General features: G+C 40.8%; 1 protein-coding gene across 4 annotated transcripts in view; it reads right to left on the bottom strand.

The window, feature by feature from the left end:
• ASPH (aspartate beta-hydroxylase) overlaps nucleotides 1–19,462 on the bottom strand; it is a 176,807-nt gene that overhangs the window by 18,583 nt on the left and 138,762 nt on the right. For all 4 annotated transcript variants that reach the window (XM_036232830.1, XM_036232831.1, XM_036232829.1 and 1 more), the window contains one exon: nucleotides 17,327–17,464. In XM_036232830.1, the coding sequence (XP_036088723.1) occupies nucleotides 17,327–17,464 (138 nt within the window). The remainder of the gene's footprint in view (nucleotides 1–17,326; nucleotides 17,465–19,462) is intronic.

The following is a 19,462-nucleotide window of genomic DNA, read 5'->3' as shown; positions in this document are numbered from 1 at the left end:
AATTAACATTATCAGAAAATGGATTGAGGTGCCTTGCAAACCTGGTTCCCTCTTTTGAATTATTCAAACAAAGACTGGCTGGCCAATTACTGGCTAGAGCAAAGCCCTTCGTAAAGTGTTTTTACCAACCCGTGCTTTATGAATCTGTGATTCGATGTAGGAAAATCAATAAGGAGCCATGATGACTGTATACGTAGATGGCGCCATGAAAGACAGATACGCTCAGATTTGTATGAAAACACAGTGCCAACTTCAGCCAACCCTAGAGGACACTCTTTATGTTGCATGAAAACATAAGGTTTATTACAATATTCCAGGGCAAGAGACAGATTTTAAGATTAGATATTGATTTCATACTTCTTTCCCCCCTCATTTCTTTTAGTCTATTGGTTTCTTTTTTTTTTTTTTTTTTGAACCTATTTCTCATTTAGAAAAAAAAAGTGCGGCTCGCTGCCAGCGTTAATTGTACATAAACACGCTCTTTGCGGCTGAAGCAAATCTGACTGGTTTTCAATGTGAAAATTACATATAAAAACTGTTCCTAGAGTTATTTCTAAACAGAACTTGTCTCTAATCCCAATGTAACAGAGTTGTATACATAAATTGGATTCATCAAATGAATCTTTGGCTAACTGTTCGGGACGATGTTAATGTCACGCATTAGAATGTTACGTTTTCTAGGATATGACATTTTCAGCGACTGAGAATTACAATAGTTTGTAAATGGAAATACCACTACTAAAAACAGAATGCTATAAATAGAATGATGTCATTTGTTTCCAAAGACTACTGATAGACCAGAGTGGTGGAAAAATAATGAAAGTGAGATTTTCGTGGCAAACTTTGGGGGTAAGGACTGGAATCCGCGACTTATCGTGGGGTAAACGCTGCAGCTGCAAACACCACCGTTGAGTATTCTCAGGGCAAATGGGAAACGGGTTCAATTTCAGATTTTTTGACATATATGTAAAATATTTAAAGTGCATATCATAGTAATTTTATATACTATACACTGTGAAAGAATTCCCCCCATCTAGTTAATGCATCCATCACCTCACGTATTTATCTTTTGTGTGTGTGAGAACATGTAAATTCTACTTTTATACAAGTCACCATGTTTTACGTTAGATTCTCAGCATTAGTTCATCTTATGGCTGAAAGTCTGTACCCTTTTAACAACTTCTCCCTGTTTCCTCCCCCAGCGCCACTCCCCAGCCCCTAGCAACCACTTCTCTACTGTTTCTAAGAGTTTTACTCCTTACTCTGTTCGATAAGTTTTTTTTCTTTTTTCTTTCTTTCTTTCCTTCCTTCCTTCTTTCTTTCTCTTTCTTTCTTTCTTTTTATTTTATTTTTTTAAGATTCTACATATAAATGATATCATGTAGTATTTGTCTTTGCCTGGCTTATTTCATTTAGTATAATGCCCTCAAGATCCATCCACATTGCTGCAAATGGCAGGATTTTCTTTTTTCTCATGGCCGAATAGATATACACACACAGACACACAGACACACACAGACACACACAGACACACACACACACACACACACACACACATCATGTCGCATCATCTTTAGCCATTCATCTGTTGATAAACACTTCACAGGTTGTTTCCACATCTTGGTTATTGTGAATAATGCTGTAATGAACATAGGGGTACAGATATCTTTTCAAGATCCCATTTTCATTTCCTTTCAAAAATACCTAGAAGTGGAATTGCTGGGTCATACGGTAGTTCTATTTTTAATTTTTTTGAGGAACCTCCATACTGTTTTCCATAGTGGCCACACCAATTTACTGATTTTTTTTTTTTTTTTTTACTTCTGTTTCTGTGAAAGCCACCCATTGATTTGTGTCAAAATCTACAGCTGTTCCCATCATCACCTTGCTTTATGCTGGTGCCGGTCATCTACCCACAAATAATTTTAATATTACTTCATCCCAAGTAGGTAATTCATACATAGCAAGTCAAAGATTTTAATTTCAATCAAGAAATACTCAGAAGCCCTCACTTGGGCAGATTCCCAGGATGAGAGAAGATGTTCTCAAGAAGTTCAAGATGACGGAGAGGAAAACAGTGCACCTCAGACATTCACGTCTCCCCTAAAACCCCTAAATTGCCAACACTCCCTGCGGCTTTTGTAACTTGTTCAAGTTGCTAGATAAATCTGTTAGATTCTTGTTAAATTGTCACACAGACGAGAGGAGAATCGCCTCTCTAACACATGAAATTACTTTCCAGATGAGGTTCCTGGCGCCTTAGAAGCAGGCTCTTCCCCTTTCCCTCCGGTATTTTACAAGTTTCTCTCGCTTCTTTTGAAAGCTGATTTTAGGAGCATCTTTGGAAGAAGCTGGTCTTTTGTTACTAAAATAGGACACAAAGCCCTAGGGAAGATGTTCAAGTAATTGTATCACTAAGTAAAAAATTTTTAAATTTTACTGAAGAGCAAGCTGCTTTCATACGCGACATGGCCTTCCTGGCCCCTCTCACCAGCTCTCAGCGTCCCCCGGGAAGGGCTGCCGACATGCTTGTCCATGAATGGTAAGGAGTTTTTTAAAACCGTTTTTGTAATCCTGTGCTATACAGAGCACACAGCGGCTGAATGACAGATTCATGCTCAAAGGAGCAAATCGGAGCAGGAGAGGGGCACCCCTGGGCCCCAACTCGAAACACCTGTGCTACAAGGCCATCGACCCGCTCAGTACTGACCAAGCACTGCACAGATTTCTAGATTATTGTCATTATAAAATAGCCACCCATCTTTTTCTCTTTTGGGTTCAATAGTGTGTTATAGAATTTTACAGCTGAAAGGATCCACACTGTTCATCTATCTAGTGGCAGCTTTTCCACCTCGGGGATGAGAGAATGCCTTGGAGTGGTTAATGAGTCTAACATCTCACGGTCTGCTGGCTGGCGATGTTCTGCTTATTCCTAAGGCACCTGTGGGAACAGAGAAGGTCAGGCTGCGGTGGGCCCTGGGGACCCCGATGGCTCCCACAGACTCCCGTGCAGCGACTTTCTGGCACCTGTCAGGGTTGGCTACTGTGAGGTCCGTGGAGAACAATGTGCTGCCCACATCGAATTAGACTAAGTCCTATTTATGAAGTCTTCTCCTAAAACTGATTCCTTGCATAAAATTTTCAGAGAAGCAAACTAAAGCCGAATTGTGTCTTTTAAACTATTTCCCTTAGTATTTCATCCCATTAAAAAGTACGCATTTTCAATGAAGTTTTTGGGGTGACACTGGTTAATAAAAAATCATATAGGTTTCAAATGTACGATTCAATAGTACATCATATGTATGTTGCATTGTGTGTTCATCACTCAAAGTTAAATTTCCTTCTATCACCATATATTTACCTTTACACCCTTGTCCCCTCTTCCCTATGGTAACCACCAAGAAATACACATTTTTTTAAAAGTCAAATATTACTATAGGTCTTATAATGAAAGCATTAGTCAACTCTTCCCCAATCCTGAGGTCCAGCCCAGCTAATTCCTTTAACTATTTCTTCTGATATTCAGCTGCTTATATCTAAATAATGTTTATATTGCTATTTCTTGAAATATTAATTCCAGGAATAATTTATAAAGAGGGTAAAATGCTACTACTTCCTTCAAGAGTCACTAAGATGAAATGTGCTAAAAGTACTTGTGCTGTCTATAATGACAACTATGATGCTGTCTATAATGACAACTATGATGATAATGATAAGGATTTTAAGATCTTTTTATTTCTGGTTTCTTGAAATTTCACGGCAATATGCCTCAATATTGAAATACACATTTTTTTTTTTCAATTCTAGACCATCTAATACTACTTTGAGAATAATTTCTTCTCCATTTCCCCCCATTCTTTCTAGAATTTCTTTTGTTTGTATGTCGAACATGTTAAATTGAGCCTCTAATTTTCCTAACTTTTCTATTTTCCATCTTTGGCTTTTTGTTTTCCTTCTGGGAGAGTTCCTTGACTTTGCTTCCAATACTGCTTTCAATTCTTGTTTTGAAATCACATTTTTAAACTTCTGAGATCCCTGCCTGGGTCTTTGCTATTTTTCACACAGTATCCTATTCTTCTTTCACTGAGACACCATCTTCGTTTATTGCTCTGGGCATCTTAGAGATATTATCTGCATTTTGCTCACGGCATATTGCTTCTCCCAAGCTACAACCTTCTTTTTGTTTGTTTTTGATCTTTATCTTCTTTCAGGTTGAAAGGTCTCTCCAAAGTTTCATGATTCTTGGCTGTTAGTCCCACAAAGCTGAGACAGTGATTAGGAGCTTCCTGTGGGAGGGCAGGCTTATGACCGACAAGTCTCGCTGTTGGGTGCATCTCAAGCCAGTTTTCCCACTGGGTGCCCTAACCCACCCGTACAGTAAGTCCTCGCTTAACATTGCCAATAGGTTCTTGGAAACTGCTACTTTAAGTGAAATGACATAATAATCAATGATATAAAGAAGAGTTCCCACAAAATATTTCTGGTCACAAAAACACCCCCAAACTTCTAAATAAAGACCTAAAACACTTCTAATATTAAACACTGAAATAAATGTGTTATACATGTATTTAAGACAGTTGAATAAAAATAAGTAAGAGAATGATTTTCCAACCTGATTATTCCAGTTCAAGGTCACGGTGGCCAGAGTCTCTCCCAGTGGCTTAGGGTTCCAGATGGGACCCACAGTAGACAGGATGCGTTCCCATCACAGGGCCACTCACACACACACATGCTCGTCTCACTCAGATGGGACACTAGAGACACGCCAGTCACCTCACGTGAGCATCTTTAGGATGTGGGAGGAAACCGGGGGACTCGGAGAAAAGCCACACGGATGTGGGGAGAATGTGCAAACTCCACACAGAGTGGCCTGCCGAGAACGGAGTGTTTTTCCTCATCAGCGTTATAATGAAGTGACACCGAATGAAAGGACGTGATGTGAGGACCCGCCGTACAGGCAGGCAGGGCTGTTCCCTGAGGCCATGCAGTGTCTTTAGACTTTGCACCAGGTGCCTTACATTCCTTCTCTTTAGAAGCCGCTCGGCAGTCGCCTACTTCGGTTTCAGCTTTCCTGGATCTGCCAAGTCACACTCTTCTCTTGTCCACTCTCCAAAAACATGCTGACATTGTTCCTCGGCTACTGTCTCCTTCCTGTTTTTATTTTTAAATTTTATTCGTAGGTTTATACCATTTTTATTCTTTTACTGTCATTTAAGCGAGGTTTCACACGGGAGATGTTAAATGTACGTGTGCAGCTTTGCTCTCCCCTTCACTCACACCTACCAGCTGATTATTTCTAACTGTTCACCTTCTTTTGTCTTAGACTCGAATGACCTTGTAATACATAATTCAACCTTCTAGCGAAGTTTAGAAACAAAACCCCATTAGCCTGCAAAGCCCTTTACTAGTCCTTCGAATGTTTTCAAGTTTCACACGATGTAGACGTTAGAGAGAAGAAAATAAATTCTCGGCACCGCATTTATTTCACATTTTGAATCTAACTTTGCTACTCCATCTATTAATTTATCGTTCACCTACTCTCTTTTCACCTCTCGGCTCACACACTTTCCTTGCCTCACTTGGCTGGCATACCCCCAATTCCATGATATGCTCGGGTGGTGACAAAATTGAGCATGGTGCTCGAAGCTTGACATAAAATCACTTTAATTTTGTCCTAATCAAAACAAAATTCATCTAACTGAGCTTTAAATATTTTCTGCTATGTAGGAAAATAGGACCGTTCAGAGAAACGCGTTTGCCGAGGCGAAGAGCAAACGCTGCAGGTTGCTCGGGGCGGGGGGAGCTGCTGCGGAAAGTCGCCGGTGGTCTTAGTTTGCCAGGGCTGCCACCACGAAACGCCACAGCCTGGGTGACTTCTACCACAGAAACCTACTGTCTCACAGTTCTGGAGGCTAGAAGTCCGAGAGCAAGATGCCGGCAGGTTTGGTTTCTTTTGAGCCCTCTTCTCCTTGACTTGCAGATGGCCGCCTTCTCACTGTGTCCTCGCGTGGTCTTTCCTTGGTCTGCGCGCACCCTCTGTGTGTCCAAATTTCCCTTTCTTGTAAGGACACTAGTCACATTGCATCGGGGCCCGCCCTAACAGCCGCATTTTTAACTTAACTACCTCTTCAAAGGCCCTGTCTCCAAATACAGTCTGAGGTAGTGGCGGGACTAGGTCGTCAACGTATGAATTTGTGGGGATACAATAAACCCACGACACCAATGCAGATTCAGGGTAGAGTTAGCTCTAGGTAAAGAAACCAAGCAGCAGATGGAAGGGCCTAAGGAATAAATTCACATCAACATGGGAATAAGTAACTTTATAGGAACAAACACAGTCATGGAAAAAGGCAGGAAGAGCTGTGCTTTTCACACGTGGACAAGACATAATACGAGAACTCTCAGAGCTTAGACTGGCATACACGAGATTAGGTAAGTAGCTGTGTGTGATTAGCTAGTAAGAAAAAGGACGTTTAGAAAACACAGCCATTAGCACTTGAGAAGTCGCGGAGATGTGTGTGTACCTTGAAAGGTTCTGACTCTAAATTAAGAGAAGGCGTGTGGGCAAAGGCTACTCTAGGCGAAGTCTGTGCCTTTAATTGGAGTTGGAATGAACTGATAACAATGGTGCTTTAGTACAATATTTTACTTAATTGTCTAAGAAAGTGCTTGTAATAGTTAATTATTTTAGGAATTATATATCTGATTTTTTAGAGATAAACTCAGCTTACTTAAATCTTAGCCAAAACATGCCTATACTGCACAACATGAAGATAAGGGTGGCAGTATACTTCCTGCTTTAGAAGGAATACCCAGGGGGTGGGGACAGCCCCAAGGGCTCAGCTGAAGTTAGAAAATCAGAACAAACACCACGGTGAGTCTAATGCCTTCACGGCAAACTTTTATTTGCAATAATTTTAATAAAATCTCTGAGGAAATTAGTAGCATTAAAGGAGTAATCACTTGCTGGTCCTAACGCATTTTAATCAGATCGGTTTTTCGAGTTGAATATAAAGATAAAAGAAAACATCTGACATTTCTCATTGCGAAAAGACCAATCAAATGAATGAGCCAAGGCTATTTACTCAGAACTTGCTATAAGCAGGGGAGTCAGCCACATCACTTGTTTTGGCTGAAAAGTAGGAAAGCTTTATAATGAAAAAAGGGAAGGCTTCGGAAGTGCCCTGATTCGGTGGCTACACACAGGGAAAGGTAGCTGTAAGCGGGCCGACCAGAAGCGGGCATCGTCTGTGAGTGTATCTGGCTTTCTCTGGTTGGTCCTAAGTTGGAAGCAGGGACAAAAATTAGGGAAGCTGTCAGTGACTAATCAAGTCCTGGATGCTTTGGGCCAACTGCACAGAAATTATTGTGTAGCTTCCCGGATTGTCACCAGAGTGCAATCTGGCTTCCTGCAAGTCTGATTCACACAGCAAGCTGGCTTCCTGGGTTATTTTATTACAGAAAAGAGTTTGGTTTCGCAGGCTGTTCGCTATTGGCTGTGGGGTCAAGGCTGTATGGTCTGGCCACTGTCTGTTGGTGTATTCAGTCTCTCATTATCTGTACTGAAGGAAAAAGATAACGTAAGGCACCCAGCACTGGGGAAGAGAAGAGGAGGCATGGAGAACTGAATTCTGCTCTTTCTAGACCCCAGGAGAAACAGGGTTTCTTTTTCTAGGAGAAAGGACAGAAGATAGTCCAGGTTGACAGGAGAAATATCCAGCCTGAGGGTTGCTAGGACTCAGAGGGTGAAGGGAACCCACATTTCTCAGACCATAGCCCAGTCAACACAGTCAGAAGAAGGTAAAAGGAGAGACAGGTGTTCTTTCCCTGCTCCACCCTCTGTGAGGGGTGCTGAGCTGTCCTGAAGGAGCTACGGCTTTGAGCAAAAATCCCTAAGTCTCTAATAAAGGCTGAAAGTCTGATGGGGAGACTTTATGCGTATATATAAAATAAACCACTTGATCAATAGATAAGCAAATTTTCTATAATATTTATGCACATATGTATATTTAAGACATCAATCTGTGTGTATGTATAGTAAGCCATAGATTATGACCTTACGCATCAAAAATTTGGAACTACGAATAAAGTACCAACCTACAGGTATAGTTTGCAATTATTCTAAAATGTCAAACCCTGTACTGTGAGTTCCCAAAGACAGTCACGGGTAAAGCCAATCTTTAGGCATTTTTTTTCCACATTGATGAATACTGAAAACTCACTGATTTCACTCTGAGAAAGGAAACAATCTTTTAGTCAGAAATAATTCAAAGAATAGCAAATATTTTATCCTTTTGCTCTGTTGCCAGAATTGGCATCACATGCAGTCCTACTCGGCAGAGTACTGGCTCTTGTTAAGGGCTCACGTTTTAAACACACATGGGAACATCCAGGACGGTGGGTTTTTTAGTGTGTTTTGTTTTGTTTTTGAGCCTTACCAAAAGCTCGTAGGAGTGGAGAAACTGAGGCAATTCTGAGAACAAAACTACTCTGCTTCTCACTGCAGAGCCCCTGGTAAGAAGCACCGTCCTGAGTTCTCTGAACTCCCCTTGTCATTTTGTTGTCATTTTTATTGACAGGATCATTGGAATCCGGAAAGTTTAAAGTCTGATTTACAAAAATAGGATTAAACTAACGTGTTAATCTTAAGTAACCGCTCTCAGCGCTTCCTTATACTATAATACTTTTCTATAAAATTGCTAATCCTCTTATTTTACAGCTTAATTCTACTATAAAGCTGACATTTTTGCTTTTTTCTCAATCCATTTCATTTAAAAAGCAGTTCATTCAAATATTTAATCACGCAGAAATGTTGAACCACTAGTGTGATTACTGAGCAAGTCTTTTTTGTTCAGGTGACGTTATTCATACACAATGGATTTCTTAATTAATAAAAGGCAGAGTCTGAAGGAAAATGACAGAGAGAGTATCATTGTAATCAATCATTCTCAAGCGCTGTGTCACACCATTGGCAAAATATTACTGGGCTCTCCTCCAACTGTACTGAATCTGCAATATGAGGAAAGGAAAACTTATCTATGATGCTATCTGTTTATCTCAGAGCAGCTGCTCTGAAACACTCAAAGGACGCACGAGTTAGGTAGCAGGAAAAACGAGTACAAAAGGGGTATTTTAAACTACGCTTTTCAGTGATTCTTGGTGGCTGTGTTTTCAATGTCACTACAGTGGTTTACATTCAGGCATGTTTACATCGAAATTCACCTCGGTACATTGTGGATCGAAAAACTAATCTTGAAAAAGGAACAGCAAGATTCTTAAGGCATGGCGGCTTTTCTCTCACTAGAAGAGATTTCTTTTCTCTTTTCTTTTTATATCCTAGCAAAGACTTTAATCCATTTTTGTTTCAATTTCTATGTTAAATACCCCCAAGGCACTCAGGACTTTGATATTTGTAATTTGGGCAACAACCTACTCAATTTTAATGAGAATGTGCCTGAAAGAGAAAACTACAGAATATTTTTCCCTAAATTGTCTTCATGGAGAGTTGCAAAGCCTCTTAACACTACCCCCCCACCCCCCGCACAGTTGCCAAATTGCAAACTGCACAACGAGGGGAAACAATGGCGATTCGATAAAAGGGAAGAACCCAGATGATGCAGTATTGTCCCAGGCCTTCAGGGAAACTGCACTCCAGGTGTCCCTGGAACACACAATGAGGATCATTTAAACGAAAATGTGCCAATTGCCACCATAGGGCCAGAATCTGGGTAATTATCCTAAAAGGACTTGGGCCAAACACTGCGGCTAGCAGGTCTAGAAGGCCTCCACTTCCTGACGCTACTGCTTGGGTGACGGGCCATGACTTGAAAATGGAAGAGAACTTTGATGCGTAAGTGTTTGTCAGCTATAAATGGTCCCCGGCCCCTGGGTTTCTCACAGCAGGCAACCTCTTGTCACAGTCATTCCTGGCAAGTGCTCACCTTGAAATTACTTTGTTTTTTTTTTGAAAGTCATAAACAGACATAACATTAACATTTCTGCAAATAAAGATAAGTTAACAAAGTAATAAGCTAACTTTACGATCACGAAGCACTGAGTTCCAAACATAAAATGTCACGCTCCAAGAGACTCCATGCTATGGAGGACCCTGTGATGAAGGCCGAGGCCTTGCTCTTCTGCTTCAATAAAGCAGAGCTTAAAACAGGCGGGGCTGGATTCAAGAAGCTCTAGGAAATAGACTTTTGAAATGAAGAACCTGACTGGCAAACAGGAGAAGGGCACAGGACACAAAAGCGGAGATCAGTTAGTTACTTTGGGGGCAGAGTGGGGCACCAACCAGGGTTTGGATTAACTTTGAGGACAAGGACACTTCGGTTCAAAATCCAGTCTTGTCACTGTTAAATACAGGACCTTGGGCAAATTTCTTAATTTCGCTAATTCTTACTTTACTTGTGTGTAAGTGGAGGCAATAATACCTGTCTTGCAGAGGTGTTGTAAAGATGAGAAGTATTATATACAAAAGTGCTAGGCACATTGATTTGCGAATAGGAGGCATTTAATACATGATAGCTATTTTAGTATTTCCATAATATTTAATATTTCAAAATTGGCTTTCCAAGTTATTTTTCAGAAACTAGAAAATATTTTTGTATGAAAACAAGGCCATAAATTAAAACTACGATTCACAATAATTATGATAATTAATATTTATTGAGCACTTCCTGCTTACTTGTTAAATGAACAACATGGCACCAGACAGGAGGGCGGCTTCCTGCTGCCGAGTCGGTCAGAAAGGTCAGCCGCTGGCGCCTCGTAAGTTTCCAGAGAATGTCCGACCTAGGATATCACCCATGGGCATCATGGGGAGGCCTGCCAGCAACAAGGGACGGTCCCTATCAGCGCACGTGCTCAGTAAGGCCCAAGAGTGTCCCTAAGGTGACCTTTCCTTAAATTAAATCACTTCCAGGGGTGATTTAAGATGCTAATGAAGCATGCTACTCATGAAGAAGCATGTAGTCACCCTGCGCATGCGCCAAAAAGAAACCGCCTCTGCCTGCGTTGGGGAGGCCCCGGAGGATGCGAGATGGCCCTGGCCTCGGAGTGCCCATGGATAGGCTGTACCCACAAACCTCAGGGAGCCACCCCCGTTCTCCTTCTGAGTGCGCGCTCCCTTGGCGCACCAGGCTCTCGCTTTGATAAACCTCTTTCTCTCTGAAACTGTTTTGCCCCCTCTCTTGATTTCTGCCCTGAGAGGGGCAAGGGCCCCTGTGCTGGTAGCAGAACAAGTACTATTTCCACGGGCAATTTTCCAGGGAACAAAATCAAAACCTGAAGACGCGTTGTTCAACATGACATAGCTGGTAAGGAATGGACCCCCCAAAATCAAAGCCAGGCAATGTGGCCATAGGGCTTATTCTCTAAACTGCTTCACTGATGATTATAACTTCATCAATCCCCAGAAACCTGCTAATATATTTGAACTACAATTTCTATATCACGTTTTCCCATTTCTTAACAGATTGATCACAATATAACTTACAGACCGTAAAATTCACTAAGTTCTACAGTTTGGTGTTTTTTAGCACATTCACAGAGCTGCGCGACCATCAACACCATCTAATTCTAGATCATTTTCATCATGCCAAAAAGTAACCCCTTATGCGTTAGCAATCGCTCCCCCTCACCCCAACTTTTCAGTCTCTGGCAATCACCAATACACTTCTGTCTCTATGAATTTGTCTAATCTGGATAGTTCATGTAGATAGAATCATGTAATGTGGCCTTTTGGGGATGGCTTCTTTTCCTTAGCATAATTTTTCACGGTTCATCTGTGTTCTACCACGCATCAGCACTTCATTCCCTTTTTGCGTCATTGTGTAGATACACCACATTTTGTTCGTTCATTCATTCATTCATTCATTCATCATTTAGATGAGCGCGTAAGAGTCTTTCCACTTTTTTGCTATTATGAACACTTTTACCAGCAACTTTCACATAACCATTTTCGTGTGGACATACATTTTCATTTCTCTTGTGTATATATCGAGGAGTAAGTAGAATTGCCGGGCCATGTGGGAACTCTATGTTTAACTTTTTGAGGAAATTCAAACTGTTTTCAAAAGTAGCTGCATCACTCTACATTCCTCCCAGCAATGTCTGAGGGTTCCGATCGCTCCACATACTTGCCAAAACTTATTAATGTTCATCTTTGTTACAGCCATCCTGGCGGATGCTAAGTGGTATCGCATTGTAGTTTTGTTTTGCATTTTCCTAATGATGAATGATGTTGAGCATCTCTGCTTGTGCTTCTTAGCCATTCATACAAGTTTTTTGAATAAATATCTATTCAAATCTTTCCCCTATTTTTAAACTGGGTTATTTGTCTCTGTATTCTTGAGTTATCAGAGTTCTTTATATATTCTGGATGCAAGTCCCTTGTCAGATATATGAGTGATCGGAGTTCTTTATACATTCTGGATACAAGTCTCCCTTGTCAGATGTATGACTTGCAAATATTACTTTTAATTCTGTGGATTTTATTTTCACTTTATCGGTCATGTCCCCTGAAGCACAAAAGTTTAAGTTTTGACGAAACTCAATTAATCTATTTTGTCTCTATTATGCAACGGCAACATCTAGAAAAGAATGTCCTTGTCCCTTGCTCTTAAAATAGCAAGGAGAAAAAATATTTTTCTTCTCTAGGCCTCCCACTCCCATGCAGTAACAGCAAGAGAGAATTTCTTCCACATTTAGGGAAGGCCAAGAAGGATGCCAATTGTGCCAACTGCTTACATGTAAAAAATGCTAAGTAATAAGATTTTTATATCCTTGGGATTTCTGACATACCTATGAAACAATTAGAGAAAATAAAATTTATAGAAACTCACACAACAGACCTCATTTGTGAGCATCTATCATGTATCAGATACTTCACTCGTCCTGAATTAGATGGACGTGGTCCCTGCCATCTTAGAGCATACGATTTCATGGGGCTACAGAGAACGAAGGAAGCTGTCAGAATGCAGTATATTAAGTGTGTAAAAAAGATGTAGTTTTGGATACATGTAAGAAAGGACCTCTAACTTATCCTCCTAAAAGAAATGACAACTTTTCTAATGTTTGAAGGATAAACACGACTTGGCTATGAAGAGGGAAGGAGAGAAGAGACAAGGGAAAAGGTAAAGAAATAGACTGTCACAGGGAAGGTCTGGTGGGAAGAGAAATGAAGATAGTAAAGGGCAGTGGCAAGAGACAGGACAGGGTAATAAACCTTGTATTTGGGATGAGGCTGAATCACTGATCCAAATTACAAAGTCAGAAAAGAATATAACCGTGGGATTACATGGTGAGCTAATTTTCACATTGAATGCTAATGTCTCTAGGCAGTTGGAGACAAAATAGAAAAAGCGAGAAGTCTATTTGGGGAGCATAGCTTTGGTAGAAATTTTAACAGTGGTTGAACCAGAGTGGAAAAGGTTGCTTAGAAAATGAATGACGAGAACGGGAGAACCCGGAGCAGAGAACAATGTTTGGATCTGAGGGCCCCTCCACAGGCGGCGAGGGCGCCGAGCACGAGGTCACCTTCCCAGCATCCTCTGTGTCTCTGCCCCCTTCCTAACAGAGCCCTGATTTAGTTCGGGTCTTTACCCCCCACCAGACAACCCACTGAATTTAGAGGAATCTGACTCTCTCCTGGCTCCAGGGTTGATGTGTTGTTTAAAGAAAGTCTCATAACACTTGCCAATAATTCACCCTGAGTGGAAATGTGACAAATTGGCTTAGACTAAAGGGAAAGAGTTTTGTCCCCTGCCTGATGGAGAGCCACACATTTTTTTTTCTTTCCTGCTGGAAGCTTGTCGCCTCAGCCTGTAGCCAGCTGCTTGGTTTCTCCGACTCCCTTGTAACTGTGAGTGCCTATGTGACATGGTTATGACCAATAGGACAGGGTCTGCTAAGAGGTTTCTAGAAGGCCATTTAGGGCTGGTTCAACAATGTTTGAAGCCTCCAAACATGTTTCGACCCTCCGTTCCCGCTGCTGCTGGCAGCAATCTTGTAGAAAGCGGACAGAGGACAAAGCTGACCAAGGAGGAAGCTAAGAGACAGCAAACCTCCCCCCTGCTCTCAGGCCCCTGAGGTCTGCCTTAGGCTGGGCTTCCTCCTCAGGAGGCAGGGATTTCCTTATTGTTTAAGCCAGGTTTGAGTGGCATTTCTGTTATTCGAACTTGAGAGCATCCTGAAAGGTACAGCAGGAAAATTAACTTACAAAGAGACCACGAGGAAAAGATGAGCTGCTGGAAGGAGAAGCAGAAGAGCTCAGCGTGATATGATCTGAGACAGGACAGAGTTTCGCAAAGGAAAGAAGCACGGACGGCGCAGCGTGTGTTACCCTCGTGTGTCGCACTCACCAGGGCGGGTGGGTACTTTCCCTGCACCACTTCTGCTCTGCACGCGGAGCCTCTTTAAACGCATCTGCATTCACTGTCACACCACGGGTTTCTGACTTATAAAATGTTCAAAGGCTGACTGACGGGCAGCCTGCCTTACAACTGGATGATGATGATTATCATGGATTACGATTTGTTTACGATGATTATGCGAGGCGTTTTTACAGTGAAATACAGAATGAACGTGGTCAAGGAAGGCTTATGTAAAGCGAGCTCGTGGAAATCGCATTGAAACTTCTCTTTTCCCCAAGTAGATCAAATTAATCAGTAAAGTCGTGTAAGTCTTAGAGACACATTTCAGTCAAGATGTTCTTTAAAAAAATTAAAATAAAAATTAAAAACTGTAAAACATCTATCTGAAGATTGAGAACAGTGTAAGAAACCCTCAAACACCCGTCACCAGATTCCAAAACTGTCATTGCTCTGTCACTCTGGCTTTTCCCTCCCTGCTCTCCCAGGTGAGTGAATGCGGCTACACTGCCTGGTGGTTCTCACCTCTGTCACCTGACCCCACCTGAGCGGCAGTGGACTGGGGCGGGCGCTAGCTAGACTTGTACTGCTGCCTGCAATCTAAGCCGGCACAATGGCCAAACCTAACGTCCCTCCCCAAGGTGGGGAAGTTTGAGTATAAATGAAGAGAAAGAGGAACGGAACGGCAGCTCAGGGTAAGGGAGCGAACGAATGGCTTATGTAATGAGGGAAGTCCAATATCATATCGACATCTCTGGAGAGGTTCCGGGCAAGAGGTGATACTATCTGTTAGCTCAATTATACCAGATGCCTGAAAGGGTGAAGCCATGTGTGGCTAAGACCGCTCCTACTTTTAGAAACCGACAAGATCCATGGAGTGGATCCCAAGTGGCCTTGCCCTGGGGGGATATTTTCATATGATGACGGACTGGACTCATTATTAATGACCGAATGGGAATCCAGAAATGCGCCAGTATCTATTAACTGTTACAATCCTTTCGTTAAAAGGGATCCATCCCCTGGGGGGTGGCCAGTGGTATAAGAGGATATAGATTTGGCCTTAGTTCCAGGTTCCTGGCACAGAGCTCCTGAAACCCTTGGAGTTTCCTGAATAACAGGAGTGTCTTTTGTCATTCATTTGGAACCCCTTTGAGCACCCTTAACTTTCATGTTAAAGAAGTGACTTAAGATGGGGCCCCTAGGTAGTCTCAGGTGGGGGTGGTCACCAAAAAGACCAAATGATTAGAAGGGTGGAACTTTCAGCCCCAGCCACCACCCACTGGGAAAGGAAACAGGTGTTGCAGGTTAAGGGCTATAAAAACTCGTGAACCACAAAGTTTGATGTGTTTCTGCATTGCCGGAAGCATCCGCACACCAAGAGGATGGCATGCGCAGTCCCACGGGGACAGAAGCCCCTGCACTCAGGCCCTTCTAGACCTGCCCTGCGCACCTCTTCATTGGCCTGTTCATCTGTATCCTCTGTAGCTTCCTTTTAAAAACTAGTAAACCTAATGGGTATTTCTGAGTTCTGGGAGCCACTCTAGCATACTAATCGAACCCCAGGTGGGCAGGGCGGGGGAGGGGTTGCAGGGCTCTCCGATTTATAGCTGGTTTGTCAGAAACACAGGTGACAACCTGGACTTGCAACTGGCGTCTAAAATAGGTGCAGTCTCGTGGGACTGAACCCTTGACCTGCAGAATCTGATGCTATCTCCAGGTGGAAAGTGTTGGAATGCTGTTTGTTAATTTGTAGGACACTCCGTGTTCACTGAGAACCGGAGAACTGCTTGGTGGTATCGGAACACACCTACTGAAGACGTAAAGTCAGCTTCTTAAAAACCAGAATGTTTTTTCTTATACGAACAATGTACATGTGACAGTTAGTGTCTAGGGTTGGAGCACTAAAGCCCATCTAACCCATAATGTAGATGACATCTTTTACATTTTGAGTAGAAAACAATACTATTGAAACTATAATGTCTTTAAGAATAAGAAGGAGCTCACCAAAGCAATGGTAAACTTCTACCAGCCTTTACCAAAATCACCAAGTAGACATCTTTACAGTATGGATATACTCTATCGATATATTTTTTTGGCCATTAAGTTGTTAGAATCACTTAGTTTCTCTTTCCTACACATCTGCCATCACATTTTCTAAAACATATTTATGTCTATTTTTTTAAAATTGACTCAGGACTAGTGATTCTCAAAGTATGGTCCAGGGACACCTAGGGGTTCCCAAGACCCTTTGAAGGGGTCTGCAAGATCAAAAGTATTTTCTTAATAATACAAGGATGTTATTTGCTCTATTCATGTTCATTCTTTTACAGGTACACAATGGAGCTTTCTAGAAGCTACATAGGTATGGGTGTTATACACAAAGTAGATGTGAGAATTCTTTTGTTTTCTATTAAGCCAGACATCCAAGAAATTTGTGAAAATATAAAAACAATTCCAATCTTCTCACTTTACTTACATTTTTTGTTTTGAAGATAGTTATTTTTTTTAAAAGTTATTTATATTAATATGTAGACATTCTTACAGTTTGGGTCTAATCTACCAATGGAGTTATTTTTAAAGAATTCATAAATAATTATTATATTTTCTTTCAGTTTCAGTTTCTGATAATGATATTGATAGACATAAATAGCACACAGACAGACAAACTCTTTGGGGTGCTCAATAATTTTTAACAGTATGAAGGGGTCCTAAAGACAAAATGTTTGAGAACTGCTCTTCAGGAAAAATTTTTTTCTTCACCATCTCAACTAACTAAACTTTCAGCTAATGGGATGACAAGATATCTATCCTTTATATAATCTTTTTTGCAAATGTCACTGGATATAAAATCTGTCTCCTCCCTGACACCCCTTTCCATGAGAAGACTTCTCTGATTTTGAGAAGGAAAGAGATTACGATTAGGTGAGGCTGAAACCTCAGTTAACACTCACCTTCACTAATTCTGTGTAGCCCGTTTCCCTTGCGGTCCACCAAGGCTGGGCTTTCAGTCCGTTCACGTTGTAGAGTGAGCGCTGCCAAACGGATGCAAAATGTCCCCTCTCGTGCCCAAGCTCGTACCACTTATATGCCTGAAATGACAAAGGCCGAACTACAAATGAAGCGTTTTTAATTGAAAAATTAAAGTCACTAAATGGAAGTCTTACTTTGTAACACTTAAGTAAAGAGCTTGCTAGTCAGATAGATGCCCAAGTCTGTTACACTGGTGAAAATACTGTTATTTGACTGGGTTTCCAATTACGAACTATTATTGTAAATGAATGTGTGCATTTTATTTTCACTCTTTGGTGCTAAGGTCTTTCAACACAGGAGTCATGCTGCACTAACTGGTCCTCACTCAGAGCACCCAACACAGGGTCTAGGATGAATCTGTCGAGTAATAAATAATTTAAGACACTAAAGTAGACTATATATTTCAGCTTTCATTTATTAAATTATGTTTTTATGTATCCTTTAAAAGGAGAGAATTATGATTTTAATATCTTCACAGATATTTGCATTTACTGAATCGGAATGCTGAAGTCAAGAGCATCTTCTTTTCATGTACATGTTCGTTCCACGTCTGCATTTAAGTAAGCTACCCCAAGGGAGCAGAGTGCAAATGCTCTGTTAAATTAAGTAGACAAAAGGAAATACTATTATTCTGAGTTGGCATCACTAGCAAGATAGCCCATATTAGATTTTTTTTTCAAAGGTGGTTTTTGTTCCTTTTTGCTGTCGTTCTGCCATCAGGGACAGCATTTGTGCCTGTAGGCTAGCTGTAACGTGGTACAACTTGCCTCCAAGACTAGGCTGCTCAGGGACGGCTGGCTGCAGAGTGTGCCGCTCCATATGTCTCCTTCGAATGACGCCCTGACCGTAGGCTCTCCTGGTGGCCCTCCCCACGTGTTTCTGCAGCGTGCACACTCCACTGTCCTTACAATGGAAGACAGTCCTAGGGCTACACTCAATAGCACCCCCTCCATTACTGTAAGCCTGATCTAATGACTACTTTTGAAGAGTGGTTTCAAATACACATTTCGATCAATTAAACATAGGAAGTTAATATCAAGCAGATGAAGATATCATAAGACTCCAGATATACTTTAAATGTAAAATATATTAACTTTTAGAAGCCTTTTAAAATTCATATTTCAAAATTTCCTTCATTAGGAAAATCAAATGTGGTGGCAACACCACTTCGTATTTTCAGAAACATTTTTCAGTTTACTATGTGCTTTTATGTGTGTATTGTATTTGATCTTTCCAATAACTGCAAATATCTTCAATTTACAAATGTCGAAACTGAGGTTTAAAAAGGCTAAATATCTTGAACTATAACCTAGGCAACTTGTCCCACAAATCCTTCTATCTTTGCATCATTAAAAAAAATACACACACACACACACACAAAGTGATCTTATTTAATTACCTTTCTCAATAATGTCTCAAATTAAGAATGTATATACTGACTCCTCTCATGTTTCCCTTGAAAAACATGTAAATTGAGGCCATAAAATAGATTTCTTAAAAACCATAAACTTAAAATAGCTAATTGTCTGATTTTTTTTAAAAATAACACTTTACCTTTAAAATTAATTTGACTATTTTTGTTATGTTTGTGCAATTTAAATTTAGGGTTATGTTTTCTATATATTTTAGTGTTAAAGTGAACGACAATATTAATTACGACAGATAATTTTTTTAACCTCTTAAAATCTATTATTTTTGAATCATCAGCAATTTATTTTATGGACGAGGCACATTGTTAGAATAGTGAGAAAGAATTATTATAAGAAACCAAAATAGCAAACCTTACAATTCTAGTTGTAAGTCAGAAGTCTTCGATTTTAGTCCTGGCTTTAATTCACCTTTGACTCACCTTGCTGGATGCCTAAGCCTGCCACTTAGCTTACAACGTCACATTTAAACTATCTGTAAGTTCTTTTCTGACACTCAAAATTGTCCTACTGGACCCTTACTTCTGTACCCCTCTGCCATTTAACGTTTAGGGAAACAAACCATGACAATGATATATGAGGAATTTAAAAAATCTTCAACGACATTTTCAATGAAAATAAAATCATCTT

This window comes from Rousettus aegyptiacus, unplaced genomic scaffold (assembly GCF_014176215.1).
Source record: "Rousettus aegyptiacus isolate mRouAeg1 unplaced genomic scaffold, mRouAeg1.p scaffold_m13_p_15, whole genome shotgun sequence".
Lineage (NCBI taxonomy): Eukaryota > Metazoa > Chordata > Mammalia > Chiroptera > Pteropodidae > Rousettus > Rousettus aegyptiacus.
Note: the sequence above shows the minus strand (reverse complement) of the source record. Positions and strands in the feature narration are given on the sequence as shown.